Source organism: Polistes fuscatus, unplaced genomic scaffold (genome assembly GCF_010416935.1).
Source record: "Polistes fuscatus isolate 324 unplaced genomic scaffold, CU_Pfus_HIC Scaffold17, whole genome shotgun sequence".
Taxonomy (NCBI): Eukaryota; Metazoa; Arthropoda; class Insecta; order Hymenoptera; family Vespidae; genus Polistes; species Polistes fuscatus.
In genome coordinates, this window is record NW_025113075.1 from 696,373 (window position 1) to 719,588 (window position 23,216).

Consider the following 23,216-nt stretch of genomic DNA (forward strand, 5'->3'; position numbering starts at 1 on the left):
TTCGAGACTGGACAAAAGTGTAATAATACATGATATAACGCACACAATACACAATCTGTTTCAAGTATATTTCGTCTTGATATATACGTATGAGAAATACCATTGTGAATAAAATCCAGCACAAATGTTGAAGTCTTATATCGTTGAGAATGATTCTCGAAGAGGTCGGATAGTTTTAAGGAGAGATTTTTAATCATGATATAAATTACTATTTATTTTTCATAATAAATTAAATGAATCCATTATCTTTTATTATTATAAAGAACTGAAAATTTTGCTTTTTTATTTATATCATGATCCTAAAACTCCGACCTATTTTTTAATTTATATTATTATTGAAAAATATTATTCAAAAATAGTGGGTTTATTAGATCTCAATAATAAAACAATCAATAATAAATATTGCGTTGTGAAAATAAATTGAAATAATATTGATAACGGTGTTGCATTGACATATGAATAAAGGATAGGCATTTTTTTAATGATTGTGTCAGTTAAAGTGTGCGAGGATGTCGAACAGAATCTTCCAAGATGATTAATTAATTAAGAAAAAAATGGATGAATCTTAGGAAGACGCTTCCAGAGATTTTGATTAAAGTGGAAGCTCCAGTTCTTTGCATACAAATGTTATCTAAGAGCACAACATTACAGCAAGGAGCCACGCAGCACGATATAAAAACTTCTTAATTAATTGTAAAAAAATTTGTTTTCAATTTTTTTAATTAAATTAATTTATCTAAAATAAATAATAGAATTTTTAATTTTAATAATATGTTACGGTATATTATCGAATTCTTTCACCGGATAACAAAATTCTTATTCTATTGATAGAAACGATGGAGTTTTTCTATCCCATCTCATGACAGATATTTATTACAAAAAGAAGTACAGAAATTACAATAACATAATTAAATAATATTCCTAATAAAATTTCTTGTATTTATAATAATTACATGATTTTTTTTTTCTTTTTTTTTCTTTATATACTTTTGTTTTGCTTATTCAATAAAAAGTTTTGTTACAACAAAAGCACGCGTTTTTAAGTTGCTCCGTGCCTCCTTGAAAATACTTCTCACAGTAGAACACTTACAATTACTTATTTACCTAGTACTTCGTACTTACATTCGAATATATTTGACTTTTTTTTATAAACCACTATTTTTACAATCCTTGCCGATCTCTCATTTATGGAAAAATGGCTAAGATAGACACAATATAATTATGATATTTTTGTTTTTTCTTTCTGTGTAAAAGATGCCGATATTTGCAATATAAAAATGTTACTTAGGACCGGCTTTGTAACAATTTCATTCATACAGTAGTTATCGTCTTAACCGACTACGAAGTCTGTAATACGGATAATAGAGCAGTTCGTTATTAGGTCGTTCATGATTTTGATATGCAAGAGTTCAATGAAAAGAAAATGAAATATCATTTTAAAAGCATACTTTGCAAAAACTGATATATTTAAATGACATTATTTTTACTTTTCTTTCTTTTAATTATTTAGGTCCTTTGTAAATAGATTGCCTTATGATCCAGCAGTTAACATACATTTTGCAGGAAAAATTATTAGTGCCGTCATATTCGATCAAAGAATATTGGCAAATCTTTTTTTTTCTCTTTTATTATTATTATTATTATTATTATTATTAATATTATTATTATTATTATTTTATTATTTATTATTAATATTATTAATATTATTATTATTATTATTATTTTGTTATTATTTATTATTATTATATGTACAATCTTATTATTCTTTCTTTCTTCCTTGTTTTTTTCCTTCCCTTTCTTTCAAGTATTCTTAAGTAAAAATAAAAATAAAATAAAGCATTCTTTTTCTTCTTCTCAACACTCTGATCTACCAGTCCACTAAAACAACGGATTGATGTCTAACATAATTAGAATTAATTCTAACGATAACATAATATTTTCATATTTTAAGACCTGTGTGTTGTTGTATTCTTCTATTGAAAACAATAGTAACAAGAATATTATATATATATCCTTTAGCAATTAAATTGCACTACTTAATTCAAAGGACAAAATTACAAGGAAAAATTATAATCTATTTAATCAATGATTCGTTTGTAATGATGACGATGACGAATAAAATAAAATAGAAATATTAAGAGAGTGAACAAAAAAGAAAAAAAAAGAAAACAAATACTAATCTAAATCCAAAATACTGTAGCAGGTATTATGACCATATATATATATATATATATATAAAAGTAAATTAAAAGTAATTGTATATCTTTATTTTACAAGTTATATCGGTAAAACAAAGAAATCCCCAATCCTAGACTCTGCAAGGATTTATTATGATATTAACAAATCCGCAGAACTAGGCACACGGTGACCAGAAATGTGATGGTGTTTCTCATAATTACACTATGAAATAAAGTAGCAATATTTATATAATAATAATTAATGTATACATTATAATTATACTACATAACTTCATACCTTTTCTCTCAAGTATAATGTACAAAGTAAATAAGCATTTTCTAAGTAAAATAGTTTATCTACTTTTATATATACGTACCACGATACAACTCACGATAATTTAATAATCAAAATCGAGAAGAAATTTATGAAGTCGAATAGATGGTGGTAGGGGGAAATAAAATAAAAAAAAAAAGAAAAAGAGAAAAAGAAGAAAAACCTCTCAAAAAAATGCAATGTTAAATAATCAAATACAATTGCGCTAAAAATCGAATGGGTAACACCATCACAGTATTTAACTTAACATTGGATTAGTCATTCCAGTTTAAAAATTGTGCTTTCTGACTATTTTACCGAGCCCAATACTTATGACTGTTTAAAGTCAAATGAATGGGTCCACACAGCGTACAACCATATTAATTAATTAATTCTTGATATTTTTAAGAGAGTGGCGGCGGTGCGCCATCACATGTAACAAGTGGGGGATATAAAAATTAATGTATATATGTATAGATTATTTAGTCGACTATCTTTCATTACAAACTAGCATCTATTTTTAGTAACTGATATTTATATAGTTCTCGGTCTTAAAATTATAAAACAGATTAGTCTGCACGTCGATAATAATTATTATTATTATTGCAGCTCCAATAAGATATAAACCTCGTTCACGTAGTAATATCCTTTGCTGACATTTAATCGCGGTCGTTGTCATCGCGGTAGCGTTTATTATGTTCTTTCTGATCCCGAATGACTGGACGGAAGAGGGCTCGCGCTTTTTTTTATACTATCGCGATATCGTTCCGTTCCACGACGTCCGCTTAATGCAAAGATGCCGTCAAAATCTATGTGGTATGATGTGACTTATTTATTTATTATCGATTTCTTTCTTTCTTTACTTTACTTTGTTTCATTTTATTTTATATTCTCCTTTTCTTTGCTTTTTTCTTTTTATTAAACATCTTATTCCTTGTTCTGCAGCTTTCAACTGCAATGGAACACAATGCACCCGATGACAATCATTTTCAAAACTATGACATTGACTTTTATTATTTTTTTTTCTGTATTCTACCGAAATACTTTTTATTCTTATCTCAGCGTCTTTTTATGTAAAAGGTTGTCAAGGTTTGGTCAATGCTAAGAAACTCATTTTATATTCTTTTCTTCTTTCTTTCTTTCTTTTTAAATATCCATCCTTTCAAGACGTCACAATGTAAGATTATTTTTTAACTCATTATAGATAAACAATTTAATTATGTGTTCAAGGTGATTCGGTGATCATTAATACGCATATAAGTATGCATGACAGTCTTCTTTAAAACTGATTTCCTCATTTTAGTTGCTCTAATTACTTTTTTCTCAATGTCAGTTCTAATTGTTTTCCCTTAAAGCTAATGCAGACTGGTATTTTCTTTATGTTCTTTTTTTTTTTTTTTGTAACGAGTTCATGAAGTTATAACAACACTTTCTTCGCTTCATTTCATTCCTTTCTTTTCATTCTCATAAAAAGGCATTTTATATAGTTATATTTATAAAAAAAAACAAATGGAAATTTTACAAATTCATTTGCAAATTAATTTCAAGAGAGACAGAGACAGAGACAGAGACAGAGATAGAGATAGAGATAGAAATAGAAATAGAGAGAGACTATGCCAGGTATTATATTGTGAAATATCGATTATTTATCGAAACCGATGTCGTAGTCTTCGTAGTAATTTCTATTCTGTGTAACAAAATATAAAGTAGATTTGTTTTCTTTTTTGTTTCTTCTTTTTCTTCTTCTTCTTCTCCTCCTCGTAACACTTCTTGTATTAATTGATGAGAAATTTCATTAATATAATAGCGGCTGAGAGTTCATTGTTTTTTTTTTTTTTTTCATTTTTCCATATTTTATGAGCCAAACTCTTTCAAGTTGTTACATTATTATTAATATTAATATTATTATATTATTATTATTATTATTATTATTATTATTTACTTTTTACTTGTTACGAAACTACTCACTCGCGTCAAGGGGAACGCAGAGTCACTGAAAATTTCAGCTCTTTTTTTTTATTAAACTATACACCTACGTGACAGTCAATGGGCATTGATTTTTATAAGACCTGAGTCGTCATAGTCATCACCAACGTGTTAATATTTTCACAAGAAACACTGAATGTTTTTTTTGTAGTCTTCGTTCGATTAATCCTTATATCATATTCTTACACGCATAATCTTTCTGCATATTCCATTATGTAATAATTTTGTCAATTAATAAGGTCAAACAATAACCTTGTTATTTCATTTTTTCTTTACCAACTCCTGAAAGGTATTCTCTAGCTGAATCATTTGGGTTCTGGGAAGGCCACTTGACATTTGTAGACTTCTTCGAGCATAACTGCTTGACCTTGACCCTGACTGACAGTAACTGGAGTTGTTGCATTCACTACAACAACTTGTTGCCCTTGTTGTCCTTGCTGGGGTTGTTGCTGTTGTTGCTGTTGCTGCTGCTGTTGACTACTCGCATTGGTTTGTTGCGCATTACTTGGATTATTTGTATTTTGATTTCGAGCGGTTTGACCGTACTTCTCATGAATTGCACGGTGTCGCTTTAATGCAAAACGGTCGGAGAATCCAATCTCGCATATATCACATCTAATAAAAGCAAAAACTTGTAAAATAAATCTACATTGAGCATGATTACATAGAAATGATTCGCTCAAACATATATTAAGAAACACGCTCACCTATGCGGCTTTTCACCAGTATGTACTTTCGCATGATTTTTTAGGTGCGTTGCTTGATTGAAGGCAGAACCACAGATGTTACATCTGTAAGGTTTTTCGCCGGTATGAATTCTCCTATGATTCCAAAGTGTCGAATGTCTGGCAAAAGTTTTTTCGCAGACTTCGCATTGATAAGGGCGTTCGCCAGAATGAATTCTTTCATGATTTTTTAGATGAGGACTCTGCGAGAATTGCATCCCACATACGGTGCATTTAAATGGTTTTTCGCCCGTGTGTACTCGTCCATGATTTTTCAAATATGCAGCTGAAAACATAAAGATTTATCGATCATACATTAATTGTTGAATAAGATTTCTTGTAAATTTGTGCATCCAGATTAAGAGTCCAACCAAATTTATATGTGTGTGAGAAATACCTATTAGAAAACATTTTATACAGCCGTCACATGCACATATCCTTACCTTTTGCAAAAGCTAAACCACAGACTTCGCACTTGAATGGTTTATCACCCGAGTGCAACCGCTTATGAGACCAAAGTGAAGAATACCGGGAGAATGTACCATCACATACATTACAGTGAAATGGCTTCTCCGCTTGGTTCTGACTGTTTTGTTTGCCACCTGAAATTGGAAATACGACCAAAATTTTAGTTTTCCTCAAAGGGCCAGTTCTACAAAAAGATGTGCTCAAGGTTGACCTGTGATGCGTTTTAACCAACACGTTACACAGGATTATGCACGGTACGTGTTTCTTTCTTCATGATACATTTAAAAGAGGATCTTTTTCTCTATACTTTTAATTTATTTTATATAATATATATCTAATCATGATATAATAACAAAGAATTTACAAAAAGCAATGATGATTGCTTGAATTAAATTTATGTATGTTAAGTTATAAAAAAAAAACTTATACATGCACATTGTAAAAATGTTAGTCTTTATTACAAAAAAAAAAAGAACAAAAAAAAAAAAAAAAAAGAAAGACAAAAGAAAATAATTAAATACAAAAATTGAATTTATTTAATATCAAGTGTCTCTATTTAAATAAGAAAAAATGATTAAAATGACCTCTTTTATTTATTTGTATCTTAAAATGAAGAGACTAAGCAAAAAAGAAATTTGAAATAACTTTTTCTTTTTTTGTTTTTTTTAAATATTTGGACAACGCTGAAAATTTTGAGTCAGATTTATAAAACTGTCCCTTAGGGGAGATTTCATTCCGTGCAATTGTCCTTAAATTTAGATGTCGACAGTTCTACTGAAGAAATAAAGTAGAATTGACATACCAATAAAAAAGTTATAAAAATCTGTGAAAACATCAGTGACCATAAAAATCTTTTTCTACCTACTACAAATGCATGCAAACATATAAAATTTGAAGCATCAAAGAATTATATAGTATGCAATACTTTAAAAATAAAAATACTTTGGACTGTGTCTATATTCATAAATATATTAATATCAAAACTTTGTAAATACTCTGATACTTTGAATAGACAAAAATGAAATATTTTAAAAATTTATTTTCAATAGCAGTATAGTTGATATCATTTCCTATGATGATGCGGCCTGTTGCCTTGCAGCCGCCACACTTTGCGAGGGAACTGATTCCAGAATCTAGTTTTTCGTCGTGTTTACCTACCATACACCACCCGATGTACGATCATGATAGCAATGAGATGATAGAAATATGGTGGAAAAGTGACAACATTTGAAGAAAGAAATGTTTGCTGGCGTTTCGACTGATTTAATAAAATTTGAGGAAACTTCTGACATTTTTCATGCGTTTATTTCTTTTTCCTTTTCTTTTCTTTTCATTAATTTTCTTTTTTTCCAAAAAATAGCTCTAATATAAAAGTAAGTGGCGAATATGAAGTTTTTAAATCTATCATCTATTTAACAGGAACATTTCTTTTTCCAAATTATTTATAGCACGAATATATGATGAACACTCACCAATAAATATAATCCCGGTGCCATTACATTTATGACATTTGGTAACACTTGTAACACCCCTTCGTTTTACTGGATGGTGACCAGGTTTAATTGCTACACAAAGAAAAGATTATTTATTACACAAGGATGAGATTTCACGATTTAATGACAATTACTCCTCATGTATCTATACTGGTATCGTTCTAATATTTTCTTTTTCTTTTTTTATATATTTATCATCAACACTCCATTCAAATAGATTTATTTAGAAACGTACTTTTTTTGATTTTTGTGGGATGATGTTCGCACGGATCTTCACTACCACAATCTTCACATATTTGCACTTTAGGTTTTTGGTGCATATTTGTTTTGTGACTTTTTAATTCTCCAGGCAGTGCAAAACAAGCTCCACACACATCACAAGTATAAGGTCTTTCAGGTGTTGTGGCTACAGTCACTGTCGTTGGTGTTTGTACAACTACTTGTTGTGGTTGCTGTTGCAAATTACTTGGTGTTGTGTTGTGAATCCGTTTATGATGAGTTAATAAACTCATGTGACCGAACACCAGACCACATATATCACATTTAAAAGTTGCATTTGTAGCAGCAGCTATACTCATCTGATTTAATAACGTATTATAGCCAACAGGCTGTACATCAAAACGGTAACAACCTTTATCGTCCGTTGTTATGGCACCTATTGTGCTAACTGCGTTTGTCTGGACTTTTTGAAGCATGTTGACATTATAGTAAAAAGGAAATTCGGCTGTAGCCGATTGCTGCTGCGACTTGTCTTCCTTTTTATCCGTAACATACATTTGCTGGGACTGCTGCTGCTGCGACTGTTGACCCTGTGCAGCTTGCTGCTGTTGAATTTGTTGAGGGTCAAACATTGCTGCTTGCTATTAAACATAAAAATAATTATTTCTTTAAGTTAAAAAGAACATATCATTATTACTAATACATTAATTTTGACAAGAGAAATATGCACACATGTATATATAAATCATGTAAAGTACTTCTTTTTACAATTCTTTTCGATAATTTTTCAAATAGATTATATAATATTAAATGTGTTATGTCACGAAGGTGAATATTTAACTGTTATTCCTGAATATTAAAATGAACAACTACAAACCTGTCTTTGATCTCCGTAACTAGAATTACTTTGCTCTGTTTGAGTGAAACTGTTGGTTTGTTCAGTTTGAGTGAACATGGAACACTTCAGCGGTTGTTCGATAGGTTGGTTCTGTTAAAAGACAAATTTTAAATAAAATTATTTTTATGTACATGCTGCTTTGAATAAAAACAATAACAATGAGAGATTAGTCCTTTTCTTAAGAACTATATATAGGACGATAATAATATTAATGATAGCTTAAGTATAAATACATATAGCAAATGTTTCTACGATTTAAAACAACGTGTTCCCTCTTTATTTTAATGCCTTACGTGCTGCGTATACCTGCTGTATTTGATCAGGACGGGTTGCATTCAACCAGACCACGTTGTTGCCATTTGATTCTAGGGCCATTGATGTGATGCCTTAGACCCTGCACAATGGATAGGCATTTATTAAAGTAAGAGAGATCCTGTGTCATGGTATCGCAGTGATAAAAAACCCTTTCTTTTGAAAGATCACCCCCCTGATCGTCAAAGCCACGCCAAGTTAGGATAGTTGACTTCAGAGCGTAGACTGCACAGCAGAGCAGAGCGCAGACCAGGAAGGAACAGTAAAACCAAGAGGGAACCAAAGCATCATGCATATACATATAGTTATATCTATATATGTATATATATAGATAAAATAAAATGTTGAAAGTAAGTACTCACGTGCTATGGTCATATAGAGACGGCGCACGGGTTAAACGTCCGGCTGCCGGGCGGGCGACGATCTTCTAGTTGCCATGACGGCGGCGGTGTCGGTGGTCGTGGCGGTGGTGTTGGCGGTGTTGGCGGCGGTAACCGTGGCGGTGCTGGACGACGCGGCGCGTGGTTCCTTTTCGCCGTTAAGCCTCTTAACGCCGATTATTAAGTTTTATCAACTTTCGATTAACTATACCTAATATGCATTCACAAAAACGATAATTTTTGTATTATTTTATGACTCCGTGGACGCGCGCGAGAATGGGAGCAAGCGAGAGAAGGAAGGAAAGAACGAGTGTACGTGTGAGGGAGAGAGAGAGAGAGTAAAAGATATAAGGAAGAGAGAGAAAGATGGAGCGAGTAAGCGAGTGAGCGAATGAGCGACAAGGATAGATAGATGGAGTGAGTGAGTGAAAGAAAGAAAGGAAAAGAGAGAGGGGGGAGAGAGTGAGTGAGAGAGATCGATGACGGTCGTACACAGGGGCACACTAGATATTTTCTTTCAGCACATTCAAAACTTGTATGTTCCTATTGGCTTACACTATTAACAATATCCCTTAAATAAATGTAGCCTCTTATTCCTTCAATCGTTATTTCTTATAATAGGTTTATTTCGCGCCTCGGTTTGTCACTGAACTAAACGTTGGCCCGCGCAGATCATGTCGTCCCAAGCAGCGCGGTGGCGGCTGCGGCGAGTCCTGTACGAAGCGCGGGCGTCTCGGTGTCATAAAAATTGGCGGTACCGTGCTATTATCTTGCACGAAAGTTTACCCGTATTTCATTGAATTATGATCACGCCCGTTAACCACTTATTAACTTTACCTCAGGGTAACACCAGACGCGACAATACAGGCTCTTCACCGTCAACAAACTTCGCGGTAGCCATTACACGCGACGAGGATAACAATGGGCGACACGAAAGCGCGCTATGGCCCCGATGCCTTTTTCTGAACACCTTCGAGGCGCCTTCCGTACTACCGACCAATCACAACCAAGGTCGGTACTTCGTTAAATCGGGAGAGGCACGCAACCATCGACGCGCCAATTGTATTCATTGGTCGATCTTATAACAAACGACGATTATCATTGGTTAGTATTGCAAGGTACGCTTTCTCTTCGTTTCGGATAATTATTTTATTTTGTCATTATTTTTCCATTTACGTTTCTTGAAAAATATAATATTTGTATGCTGTAAATGATCTTTGAATTTTCTTTCTCTAATGTATTTTAGATTTTATTTAGTATATTTATTTTATTCGTACTTTTTATTTCATTTATGTTATAGTGTGTAGAAAAGTATTTATAGATGTTTTAAATATTTTTAAATTGCTATAATAATGTTATTTGCAACAATAAAATGATAATTAAGAATTTTTTAACGACAAATCATGTTTCTATTGTATCTAGTACTTTTTTGAAAATACGCCTTGTCAGGTAAGGGTTGCCAGGTTAAGTTTAAAGATTACCGCAAGATGGAGCCATTATCTCGGCTAGAAATTTTTTTTAAATTTGAATAATACTAAAGTATTTTTTATTACAAATTTTAAATTATTTATTACACATACATATTTCAGCTTGTATCTGTATGTTTATCCTATATCATTAACTATCATATTTATTAATTTAATATGATTTATTTTTGTAGTTATCATACATTTATAATAATAAAAAAATTTAATAATATTCTTAATATTCTAATTCTATCGTTTATATTAAAATTAAAAATATTTAAAAATATTTATAGAATAGATTTCAACAAGTATATAGTAACATATTAAAATGTAGAATAAGTATAAAATAAAATTTTATTTTTTTACCATGTTATGTAAGTGCTTATTATATATAATTAGCATATTTCGAAGAGATGTTATTATGTTATATATGAGAATTAGAATTATACTAATTAATTTACGTAATATTAATTTTACATTTCACAAAGCTTTAGTTCAACAAATAAATAAAAATTAAATATATTTATGTCTGATTACACTGGCATATGACTACTTATAACGTAACAAATTTAATCGGTCTTCACCGAGCATCCCTTACGCCACCCTGTTGTAAACCTTGACATACATTTAATAATTAATTATAACAGAACTGTAAAACTATTTCTAAAAATTATTGAATAAATAAACACCACGTAACTGTAACTATAATTAAAATAATATAATTGTAATATATATATATATATACGTATGAAGAGTTTAGTAATGAAAATCTGTGTAAATTTAAAATAAAACTTTATTAACGTGCATGATATCGTAATAAAAATAAAACTTCTATTCAAATGAACAATATTTTGTTCAAATTCCAAATTTAATCTAAAACTAAATCGCGCTTTATATTCGAATATACACATATATGTATCTAATGTAAATGCGTGTGTGTCTCTGAGTTGCGCACAACGTAGCATTAAAAGCATTTCAAAGAAAGCAGACATCGTAGAAGAGAGAAAATGTTCAGTTGGCGTCGCGACGTCACGGTTTAAGGATCGTAGGATTCATTTATTAAAAAAAGGACTCGAAAACATTTCTCTTAAAAATTGAAAATCAAACTTATAGTGAAAGAGAATGATCAATTAATAACACGATAATACGTATCGTCAAATATTCAAGAACAATATAAAATTTGAATGATAAAAAATTAGTAAACAAATAATAATCGATGTCCAAATAAATATGGCCAATCGATTCGAGGGAAAAAAAAATGGGAACAGTAGTAATATTCTAGAAATATAATATAGATCGACATTTTCCTTCTATAATAAAATAATATTAATCAAATATATCGACGAGTGTGTATTTAGAAAAAGAAAAGAAAGAAATAAAGAAAATTCTCACACATAAATTTATTATAATAAATTAAAAGAAAAAAAAAAATTCTAATAATTATCGTTGACCCTATTTTGATTTTTTGGTGATATTATCATCGTGATTTAGTGTTTTTATTTTGTGATAAGTTTGAGCGAAGAAGGTGTTCCTTTTCATTACATTTTTTACTACAAACGAAGAAAGGAACGATAAAAAAAAAGAACTTATTTCACACATTTAATATTTCAACGATTCGAAGAAAATACTATACGAGGAATGATCCGAACATTTTATACGAATCGTCCACGAAGAAAACTAGAAGGACGTACTTACGTTTGACAGTGTGCCAAATATATTCGAAGAATATTACTAATTTATTTCTTTTATTTTTTTTTTCTTCGATTCGTACAACCCATTTTATATTTTAAAAAAGAAGAATGAAAAAAGAATTATATCCAATCGAATGAACATTTCTATAGATAAATGAAACATCGACGCGTCATTTATTTCTTATCAATTATTTCACATATTTTGTATATACCGAATTTTAGATTAGATATTTCAAACAGAATAAAGTGATTCGTATTTTTTACTTTTCTATTCCGAAAGATATTAAAACAAACATAAAAATAATCGAGTACCATTTAATGGATATTCCGAAGAATAAAATATTTCTTTAGTCACACTACTAATCGATCAAATATTTTTATAACGCGCGTATCATAATATTTTTCTTAGTAATTACAAATTCGTATAATCCATACTCGGACTTACATTCGGGTTTGAATATTTTCTTATACCATGCCATCTAAATTTGTCGTTTCACTTTCACGCTCTTGATATATTTGTTGTATGAATCTGTTAGGTCATTGACTTTAGACGATGTCATCGGAATAATTTTAGATAACGAAAGCGAATATTAGCGAGAAATCAAATTGTCAAGTATAAAAAGGGAATGCGTATAATAGGAAAAATAACAAAACGCGTGTTTAGATTATTTTGCGGGCCTATGCACGAGTGTAATAAATTATTTCTTTTTATATCACCTTCTTCCATTTATTTTTTATAATAATTCATGTCAGATATAGCATGAAATTCTGATTATCAGTTATCCATAATCATCGATTGTATTTACTTAAATATCCGTATTTACATTGAACTTCAAAATGCATGACGTATTTTAACAAAATCATATAAAATATGTTTGATGTTTAGTAAAAAAAAAAAGAAGAAAAAAATTTGTTATCTAGTAGATTAAATTTAAGCGAAATTAGAAGAATTTTTTATTAGAATTACATTTGTATCTCGAAGAAATAATATTATAGGTATAACTAAATTTAAAATATTACGAAACGCACAACTATTAAATTAGATTTAATTTAAACGAACATTTGAAAGAATAGCGATAATACGAAACCGTAGTATGAGTTTGTAATTAAAAAAAAAAAAAAAAAAAAAAACAAAAAGAAACAAAAATCAGAAAAACTTTTTATTTGAATGAAGTTTGTATCTTAGAAAAAGGGATAATATTAAGTAACATTACATTAAATAAAATTACGAAACGCGCGAATGAATTAACTTTAATTAAACAAATATTTCTGGAAGAAAAAAGAAAAAAAACGAAAAGAAAAGAAAAGGAAAGGAAAAAAAAAATGTCAAATTCACCTGTTACAAAAAATGTACCACCCAGACCGAAAATTACTTTACCAATTCCGGGTCAATATGGACGTTATCCACAAACACCTGTGGGATATGCACCAACACCCCCTTATAATCAGACACCTGTGCCTATGACATCCGTACCCATGACACCCGTTTCTGGACAACCACAAGTTTTTTATTCCAACAGAGCTAGCAAATTTGTATTCACCCAATTTAAAGGAATCAAAGATTTTACTAAATCCGGACTTAGCGTTGGGGAAAGAAGTGTTTTTTGGTTATACGAAAAGGTAATATTTTTATATATTTGCAAATGTATTTTAAATTCATTTCAAATTCTTTCCTCTCTTTTTCTTTTTTTTTTGTCAGAAATGATTATTTTTTGTTTAGGTTAGCTCCTGGAGTAAACGATGGTTCACTCACATTTTTTTAGTTGTTATTGTATTTTTATATAGTATAGCGGGCGCTATGATTTTTATTACCATCGAAGGAACCAACGAGGATATATTTCATATTAATATACGTCAAGAAAGGTAAGAACACAACAAATTTCCCTTCTTCAAATTAAATTAAAAATAAAAAGTATTGTTATTCGTACCGTAAAACAATAGATCATACGATTATGTCACAGAAAATGTGGGACAATTAAGTGTTTGCTTTAACGATTAAAAAAGAGAAAAAAAAAAGAATATATAGAGAGAAAAAAGTATTGTGCAGTATAGCATGTCGGTAAATTTATATTATTTTATTCGAGACCTGGCCTGAATAATATTCAATGATTCTTGAATTAAGTCACTTTTTTTGTAATCAAGATTAATAAAGAAAAAAAATGTAAAATTATTCTTTTATCGAGATAATGTGAATGCAAGATCGGTATATTCATATAATAATAATAATAATAATAATAATAATAATAATAATAATAATAATAATAATAATAATATACCGGAGAGGGTATAATCCCTGTAAATGATTTCCCTTTTAGTCGCCTCTTACGACAAGCAGGGATTACTGCGGTCTTATTCTTTTCCCCAGAACCGCAGGGGGGTTTAGACGATCGGTACATTTATATTAAATCATTCGAAATTTATCCTAAATAATATTCAATAATTATTGAACCGATATAAAACATTTTTCTTTTTTTTTTTTTGGAATTAAGACAATTCTCAAATAAAAAATAATTTGTCATCAACGTCAGGATATAACGTTCGATCTAAACGACATTGATAAATTCGATTGCGCATCGTGATAAAGTGATCGTTGAATTTAATATCGCTGACACGATAACTTTACTTTAACTTCGAACCCGTGGTTTCGTGTAGATGACTATTTTCTGCAATTTTATGCTACGATCGATTAACCTCAGAACGAAGGTCACACGTTAAACCAGAAACACGAGAGAATCGGACTTTTTATACTTATCTTGAAGAAATTTTCCTTAGCGTGTTGCACGAATGATTAATTTTTACGCACGATATATGTCATGGTCCAGAGATAATCTTCTCGGTTAACCTTTGTTAAATCACGTTTTTATACATTTTATCGATTAATATAATACATCGAAAGTTTCGATATTCGACGTGTAATTTTGATTCAAGGAAAATAAACTTATGATAAAACTTTGGAGTCTTAAAAATTGTTAAACACTTAAGGGATAGGGAAGCTTCTTAGTTTAAAAAACATAGTAAAATAAATATAATAATTTTATCTTCTATTCAATTTTGTAGAAACAAGACCATCGAACTGATCAGACAACTCTGGGATGATGAAGTATTGACCTCGGATGTGGAGCTTTGGAAGGGAGGAGCACGAAGGGAACTTATGAAATATGAAGAGAACCTTTACGAATTCTACAAACTTGGCTTGATCGACCATGGGCAAAAAGTGTGGACATTTTGGAATGCTGTTTTTTACTGTGGTACCATTTATACGACTATTGGTAAGTTTTCTTCAAATCCTACTAAACATTTTTTTCCGCAATATAATATTTACATTGAATAAAAATGAAAAAAACAAAAAAGTAATACGAATATAAATGTTTATTTTCGTTGCACAAAATATTTTCCATTGTGCTTTTAGAAAAATAAAATGATGTAACACGTAACAGTAGGATTCGAATAAAAATTATCATCCTGTCAATCAAAAATAAAAAAAGTAATAAACAATGGGTTATCGTACTTTCCACCAAAATGATTTCAAGAACATTCGCAAGATTTATAATTCTCTTTATAGCTTACGTTAATTCACACAAGTTCGTTTGATTTGTTTACCCAAACTGTTACACTGAATCTCTCAGGATATTCAAATATACAGAAAGCGATAAGTTAATAGATTCGTGTGCTACGAGAAACGTATATGTAATTTATAATACACAAGAACTAGAACATTTATTTTTTAAAATAACAATCGAAAATCTTTCAATTAAATAATGTTTGATCCGTGATTTCTTTTATATGAATTTTTTCATTTCTTTCTTGTTTTTTTTTTTTTTTTCTTTTTTTTTTTTTGTAAAAAGATAAGAAATTATTGAAAAATAACTTTTATATATATATACGCGTATGCACATTTATACAGAAATATAAATTTGAATGTCGAGAGAACTTGCCCACGCGTATTATTTTCAGTAGTCTACATTACGTAACGAAAAATAGAAAATTTAAGAGAAATGATCTAGAAAAGAAGATTCGGTTTAACACGTGCTTGGAATTTTTTTAATGTGTTGTCTAAAAACATTAATAAAAAATAAAAGATTTTTATCTAATAGATGTGACAGATGTTATATCTTTCATACGGATAAACTGTGAAATAAAAGTAAGCTAACATAATGAATTATTTGTCGTTATACGTACTTACGTATAGACAAAAGTACGTTAATGGTTATTTTCTTTAAAGAAAACAAGAAAGAAAAGAATCGGGTCAAATTACTTGGGGAAACAAGTATTCGCTCGAATATTTGGTCATCTTCCAAAAAAGATCTGACCTCTCTTTATTTATGTGTATCTTGGAAGTGTCTTTAGCGAGTCACCCTTTTGAGTAGGAGAATGGAAGACAGTCAGCGACATATTATAAAACTATTTTTAGATGAGACGGCGCCATCATTTTCTTTTTTCTTTTTTTACATATTAAAACTTTTTCAATTTATATACATAACTTTTAATATTTAGTAATATAAAAATTAACAACGATAAAGGAGTAATATAAAAAATATAATAGACCTTTAAAGAATAATGAGAGATGCGAATTCATATTTAAAAATATATCTATTAATATATAATAACATAATAAAAATACTAAATTATAATGAAAAGAAAAAAAAGGAATACCATTTAGCAATATTAAAATGTAATATTAAATATGAACATTTTGTTCACGCGTAAATCTGCAAATATTAACGAATAACAAAATCAGCAATAAAAGAAATTGAAAAAGGATTAAAATTTCGACTATCCTTAAAGCATTTAGGTACAAATGTTGCAAATTATCGAATATTAGGAGGGACAAAGAGGATATCACGTGGCGCCGGCGCGTTTGGCTAAACGAAATCGAAATGTTGCTACGTAAAACGGGTTGCGGTACATACAGGCGCGGCATCGCGACGCCAAGATAGAGCATGGTGAACAAGGTGAACAGGGTGAACAGGGTGTTGTGGTGCGTCAATTGCGGCAATTCGAACATCGCTCGATAACTCGACGACTAAATTTTCCTTCATCCTACCGGAGGACGAGTTTACGCGTTGCGTCAAAAGTAACATAACGTTTCAATTCACTCTGGTTAGCAAGTTGCAAGCAGCAAGATAGCAGCAAGAGAGCAGCAACTACTAGCGTTTTCTCTAAAAACTCATCGTGTTACCAACTTGGTATTAGTGTTTCTGCTGCTGCTGCTGCTGCTGCTGTTGCTGCGGCAATTTAGTAGTGGTGGGAGCAAGCTCTGGTTTTATTTCTGTCTTCCGCGACGTGCACATAACTAAACCGAAAGGAAAGACAAGAATTGTGTGAATCAAATCAAATAACGAAAGAAGTACAATAAGAATTCATCTTTGTCATTATCATTTTCATTGTTATTGTTCTTATTATGAACTCATCGGATAGATTAATTGAATTCTCGAATATTTGTTAAATATCAATCACGCGTGTAAAACGACAAAAGATCCGAAACTAAATCGTTGACGTTGTTGTCGACGATGGAGGACAGTTACACGGTTCATCGGCGTCGCAAAGCTGCAACTAAAAGACGCGAAAAAACACCGGAACCATCGACGAGAATTCAACGGGTCGAAACGTCCGAGGATGAGGATGAAATTAGGAGAGCCAAGATGGAAAAAATGGCAGAGGATACTGAAAGGATGGAACAACAATTGGAGAAAGAAAAAAAAGGGAAGCCCGATGAGGGACGAGGAAATGAGATACAGGCTGATCAAGAAGAGATTCGAGAAAAGAATATGACTTTAAATGGTAAAAATAATATTCTAATTAAAGATACGTCAAATGTTATGCATCAAGAAATACTTTCTACGAAAACAACAACAACAACAACGACAACGACAACTGTAACTGATCCTATTTCGAAGCCGCATGAAATCGATAATGAAGGAAATGCAGAAGGAAATATTGATGACGTCAAAGTTGTGAATAAAACGGATAAGGATCCTGGAAAAAAGGATACTTTGAGGATAAAAGATGATGAGAAGGAATTTATCGATGAGAGGAAAGTTGAAAAACGTACGAAAAAGAGGTCGAAGGATCGTACCATTGAAAGGCATCATCGTTCTACGGATTCCAGTGAAGAAATAAGTGACGTTAGTCCTGGCAGAATGAAAGCTAGTGAAAGTGTTAGACCAAGAGTAAAAAAGTCCAGTAGCAGAGCACGAATCGTCGATGGTGAAAAATCTGTTCGCGAAAAGAATTTGTTGGACTCGAAAATTCGATCTAAGGATAAGACGGATAAAAAATCTTTACAACCCAGTGACCTGAATGAGGATGTTCCAGAGGGAGGAGCACTGATGAAAAAGAGCGAAAGTTTTCCACCCAGATCATTGGAACGACAACCAGTTGTAAAAAGATCAGCTACTGATGTCAGAAAACAAGTGATACCTTTGAGCAACGATAGCCTAATCGAAGATTTTGCTAAAGCGCAGAGGGAATATTTATTGAGAGAACGTAGTATAATGGATCCTGATTTGCCCGAAGATTATCAGGACGCCAGTGACGTTGTAGGTATGAGGAAGAGAAAAATTGGTATGGTTCATACGGAAATTGAACGAAAAGAAATTCTCAACTCGGTCGAACAGAAACCGGTAGAATCGACTACTAAAAGTTCTTGGTTCCAATTCTTTTGGAGAAAGAAACAAACGGATAGCACCGAGAAAGATAAACTAGTGGATGCTGTGCCAACGCAAGAAGTGGATAATTCTGAACAAGAATTGTCCGACGAACCAGAAAAAGTTACTTTCTTAGATTTCCTTCGCGCGCTAAAAGATGTTGCGTCCGAATTAAAAGCTTTTATGGTTCAAAATCCTACGGAGATACAAATAATAAAGAAAATGAGGAATCGTTGTATGGCTCAATTAATATTGATTATGATTTATTGCGGTCTTGGTGCATTTGTTTTTCGATTTACCGAAGGTGCATTCGAGACATTTTACAAGTGCGGCGTGAAAAGAGTCAAGAGAGACTTTTTGGATAGTCTATGGAATTATAGTCACAATCTCAGAGAGGACGATTGGAAGAGTTTGGCTAGAAGAAAGTTAATGGAATTTGAGGATCAATTGCACACCGCTCACGAAGCTGGTGTACATACTTACAGTGGACAAAGAAGTTGGACCTTCTTAAATGCTGTCGTTTATTGTCTCACTGTGATCACTACTATCGGTGAGAAGATAATTTCATGAACGAACAAAATATGTCGAATACTATCGAATTTTCTAAGCCGTGATATGCACAAGTTTTCTATATTTTGTCGATTAATCGAATTCGGACGCATTGTATTTTGTCTCAAAATAATAATTTCGTTGTTTAAATACTGTTTTATTACTTAGGGTAATCTAATTAATTGGTACGTTTCGTTTGTTATTTAGGATATGGTCATATTTCACCAAGCACTACAACCGGAAGAGCAATTACCATTGTTTATGCTATATTTGGTATTCCCATGTTCCTCATTTTGTTGGCTGACTTTGGCAAACTATTCACACGCGGTATAAAGTTCCTTTGGGCATTCGTAAGAAGGCTCTATTATACTGGAAGTTGTCGAAAAGTTCGTCGGACTGGTCCTGTACAGGTATGAATTTAGCTTACAACTTATAATTAATTATACTAATGTTTCTTTAACGTATGAATTAATATTTCGATAAAAATATGTTAAAAGGAAGTAATGAAAGGTGTCCAACTGGTGTACGACCTAGCAACGTTTAGAAGACCATCCCAAATGAATCCGGAAGATATCGAAGAAATCCAAAAGCAACAAAGTCAACAACAACAGGCTGTTTTAAATATAGATGGGAATGCACCAGACACACCGGGTACACCGGCTATGTCAACGTTTGCTATTGACGATGAATTTAATCTTCCGATATCAGTAGCAATATTTATATTACTTGGATACATCTTCGTTGGTGCAACGCTTTACAATATGTGGGAGAAATGGGGCTTCTTCGAGAGCTTCTATTTTGTTTTTATTTCAATGAGCACTATTGGCTTCGGTGATTACGTGCCAAAGGTAATAATATTCTTCTTTTTTCTTTTATATATATCTAAATCATTCGAATTAATCAAACTAAACACGAGATACATTAATATACACACATACACACATACAAACACCACATATACACACATACACTAATTTATTAAAAGTATATTTGTGTAAACAAAAAAAAGTACGAGCATGAATAAAAAATTGATCGTAGTGTATCTGGATTATATTATTATTAATTTTTATGATTAACAAAAAAGAATAAGAAAAAAAAACTATGTTTAATATAAAATTGATATTATTAAAATAATTTTTATAAATTGTGAACGGTGTATAATAATTGCACTTTAGATAAAGCCCGCATATCCGATTTAATTTGCTTCTAGCAATTATTTTGATGCGAATGTTATAAATAAGACGCATATCATATCATTTATAATTAATCTCTGATTATTCCTCGCTCTGATTATTTATATTACATTATTATGAAATTAATTTTATTTCTGCTTTTGTTTTTCACGGTGGCGTTCAGATGGTAAGCTTGAATAAATTTCAATGTTCGTTGCTTCAATTTCTATATTGCACACTATGTATTCGCACACGCTTTCCCGATAGTTATTATAGAACACTTTTGCACTTCAATTTATATGTAAAATTAAATGTTATACAAGTTTGATCGTAAAAATATTGAATATAAATCTTATTTTTAAATATTAACTAATTTTATTGATTGATTTAGCATCCCATGTATATGATGTGTTCGATAATATACCTGGTATTTGGTCTGGCACTTACTTCGATGTGTATCAATGTCGTACAGGTCAGTTTTTGATATTTAATAATTTATTACATTTATTATATTTATTTAGTATATATAATATGATTTTTTGAATCGACAGGTGATGTTGTCGGATTCGTTTAAACAAGCGAGTCAAAAAATTGGTGCTACAATCGGCTTTGAAATTGCGGATGACGATGGTTCAGTCAAACCTGCACCACCACCACCGGTTGAAGTTGCTGATATTCATACATCTATCAAGGAATCCGAAAGCATTGAAAAAATTGCACCTAAAGCCAAACAAGAGGACGTTGATCTATAATACATTGAAAGAATTTTCTTTTAAATGTATTAATTATTATTATTATTATTATTATTGGGGGATACGTTTAATTAATTTGTACGTTCTTCCGAAAGGGCTTTAAAAGTGCGTATCTCAATTTTGAACAATTCTAATCGTCCGCTTGCTTGATCAGATGGACTTTCGCTTCTATTATCACAAAAATATACCGAGTGTATTAATTATCTTTAGTAAATTGAAATATTTCACGTAAGTTTCTTCGTTTTATGAAAGAAAAAAAATGCTTAGAATAAAATTATACCTTTTCCAAGGGAAGAGTATTTCACGTGAGAAAGAATTTTTTATCGATGCTATTATTTGACAGGACTTCAAGATAAATGATATTTTATTAATTCTATTTCTTTTTACGTAAATTTATTCTTTGTACTGTTGTGCATATAAAAGTATTATGTAGTCTGTATTAAACTATTTATTTATTTTTTTCTAATTTTAATAAAAAAAAAAAAGAATAAATGACTCATTTTGCAAATACTCGAATATACGAGCTTGAAATTTCCTCGTAAAGTGGCTGATAAAAAATTCTTCGTTCTGAGCCTTTTTTTTCTTCATAAAATTACAAATGATAAAAATATTTCAATTGATAAATTTAGGTGATACACCTACATTATATGCGTGATAGCGTGATATTTATATATGAAACAGAAAGACATAATAAGCTTTCTCGTAAAATAATTAAAAAAAAAAGTTACAAAAAAGTTCTCTTTTCTATCGAATAAAAGGAAGCGAAATAGAAAATTAAAAAAAGAAAAAAAAAAAAGAAAAGAAAGAAATTAAGAAAAACGTTTCTGCACAATGTGAGCGGCCTTATTGTCGTAGTAATTTTTGCTTAATTAATTAATTAATTAATTAATTAATTAATTTATAAGAGAAAATTATAAGAGACATGTTTTTAAATCAACAAACAAATTTCTTCAACCACACATAATCGCGAACGCGTACACGTAGTAGATTTTAAAGCTGTCACATTTGTTCGTTTCGAGTGATAAGAAATCGTTCGTGTCATTGAAAAAATCGTCAATGTTCTAGTCAGTGATTTTTAGTACTGTACAGATAGTATAATTTTTAATGTTAAATAACATCGATCGTTTTATATAATATTTTTGTTTTTAATTTATTATGCGAAAACAACATAAAAATGGTGACTTGACGTTAATCTAATATCTGCTTTCATGCATAATATATGACAATTAACTTATCTAATTATCCGATGTAAATTACTCAAAAAATTTACAATCATATTTATAAGAAAATAATATTACTTCAATCAAACCGCGTCCATTGTTAATGTAAAATAGATGCATAGAGAATTATATGTAAATGTGAATTATTTTTCAAATATTTTATTAATAATAACATATTGCCTATATATTATAATTCCAATGGCTACAAATAAACATTAAAACAATGGCTTTATTTTTTAATATATAATAAATAATATAAATTTAAATAAATAGAGATTATTAGTTCTGACTGATTATTACGTATTTTTATTTGTCGAATGATTCTCTTTCTTTCTGAAGTTTATAAAAATTCTAATTTTGGAAATTAATAGTAATTTGATTAATATGTCAAAAGGTAACGATTTTGTTCTTTTTATTTCAATATTTGCATGAAAGATTTAAATATTATCTCAAAGCATCGAATTTAAACTGTAATCTTCTATCCATTAGTCCTGCGAAATATTATACAAAATATAAAAAAAATAAAATATAGTAAAAAAAGAAGAAAATCGTGCCTTTTTAAAAGTCTACTGTATCAGCTATTTAATATTTATCTAATTCCTATGAAACAAAATTCATATTTATAAAAGCTAGTGTGCGGTTTATAAAAATATTGAATGAGTAAAAAATCGAATGCCTATTTTTTTCTCATTATATTTTAAATGATAAATAAATTTTATGTGCGTGTAAAAATAAAATGTATTGTGCT

The 23,216-nt window shown here is 30.4% G+C and overlaps 3 protein-coding genes across 8 annotated transcripts; 2 read left to right on the plus strand and 1 right to left on the minus strand.

The window, feature by feature from the left end:
* Nucleotides 1-4,236: 4,236 nt before the first annotated feature.
* On the minus strand, nt 4,237-10,035 carry LOC122515114 (zinc finger protein 391-like). Of its 5 annotated transcripts, none has more exons than XM_043632318.1 (10): nt 9,527-10,016; nt 8,954-9,182; nt 8,586-8,673; nt 8,259-8,369; nt 7,398-8,022; nt 7,142-7,234; nt 6,737-6,823; nt 5,645-5,803; nt 5,184-5,487; nt 4,237-5,091 (listed from the first exon to the last, which is right to left on the minus strand). In XM_043632318.1, exons 3-10 carry the CDS (start codon nt 8,652-8,654, stop codon nt 4,782-4,784), a joined length of 1,758 nt encoding a protein of 585 aa, XP_043488253.1. In that variant the 5' UTR covers nt 8,655-8,673; nt 8,954-9,182; nt 9,527-10,016; the 3' UTR covers nt 4,237-4,781. The 5 variants fall into 5 exon arrangements, with proteins under 5 accessions (XP_043488253.1, XP_043488254.1, XP_043488255.1 ...); XM_043632322.1 differs by having other exon boundaries at nt 5,016-5,107; nt 9,527-10,035; XM_043632319.1 differs by lacking the exon at nt 6,737-6,823 and having other exon boundaries at nt 9,527-10,013.
* Nucleotides 10,036-11,832: 1,797 nt separating this feature from the next.
* On the plus strand, nt 11,833-15,471 carry LOC122515110. Its single transcript, XM_043632310.1, has 3 exons — nt 11,833-13,748; nt 13,849-13,991; nt 15,186-15,471. The coding sequence occupies exons 1-3, from the start codon at nt 13,452-13,454 to the stop codon at nt 15,457-15,459; spliced, it is 714 nt and encodes a 237-aa protein (XP_043488245.1). The 5' UTR covers nt 11,833-13,451; the 3' UTR covers nt 15,460-15,471.
* Nucleotides 15,472-16,765: 1,294 nt separating this feature from the next.
* On the plus strand, nt 16,766-21,494 carry LOC122515109. Of its 2 annotated transcripts, XM_043632307.1 has the most exons (6): nt 16,767-19,325; nt 19,532-19,734; nt 19,822-20,172; nt 20,681-20,683; nt 20,888-20,968; nt 21,048-21,494. In XM_043632307.1, the coding sequence occupies exons 1-6, from the start codon at nt 17,639-17,641 to the stop codon at nt 21,246-21,248; spliced, it is 2,526 nt and encodes an 841-aa protein (XP_043488242.1). In that variant the 5' UTR covers nt 16,767-17,638; the 3' UTR covers nt 21,249-21,494. The 2 variants fall into 2 exon arrangements, with proteins under 2 accessions (XP_043488244.1, XP_043488242.1); XM_043632309.1 differs by lacking the exon at nt 20,681-20,683 and having other exon boundaries at nt 16,766-19,325.
* The last annotated feature ends 1,722 nt before the right edge of the window (nt 21,495-23,216 follow it).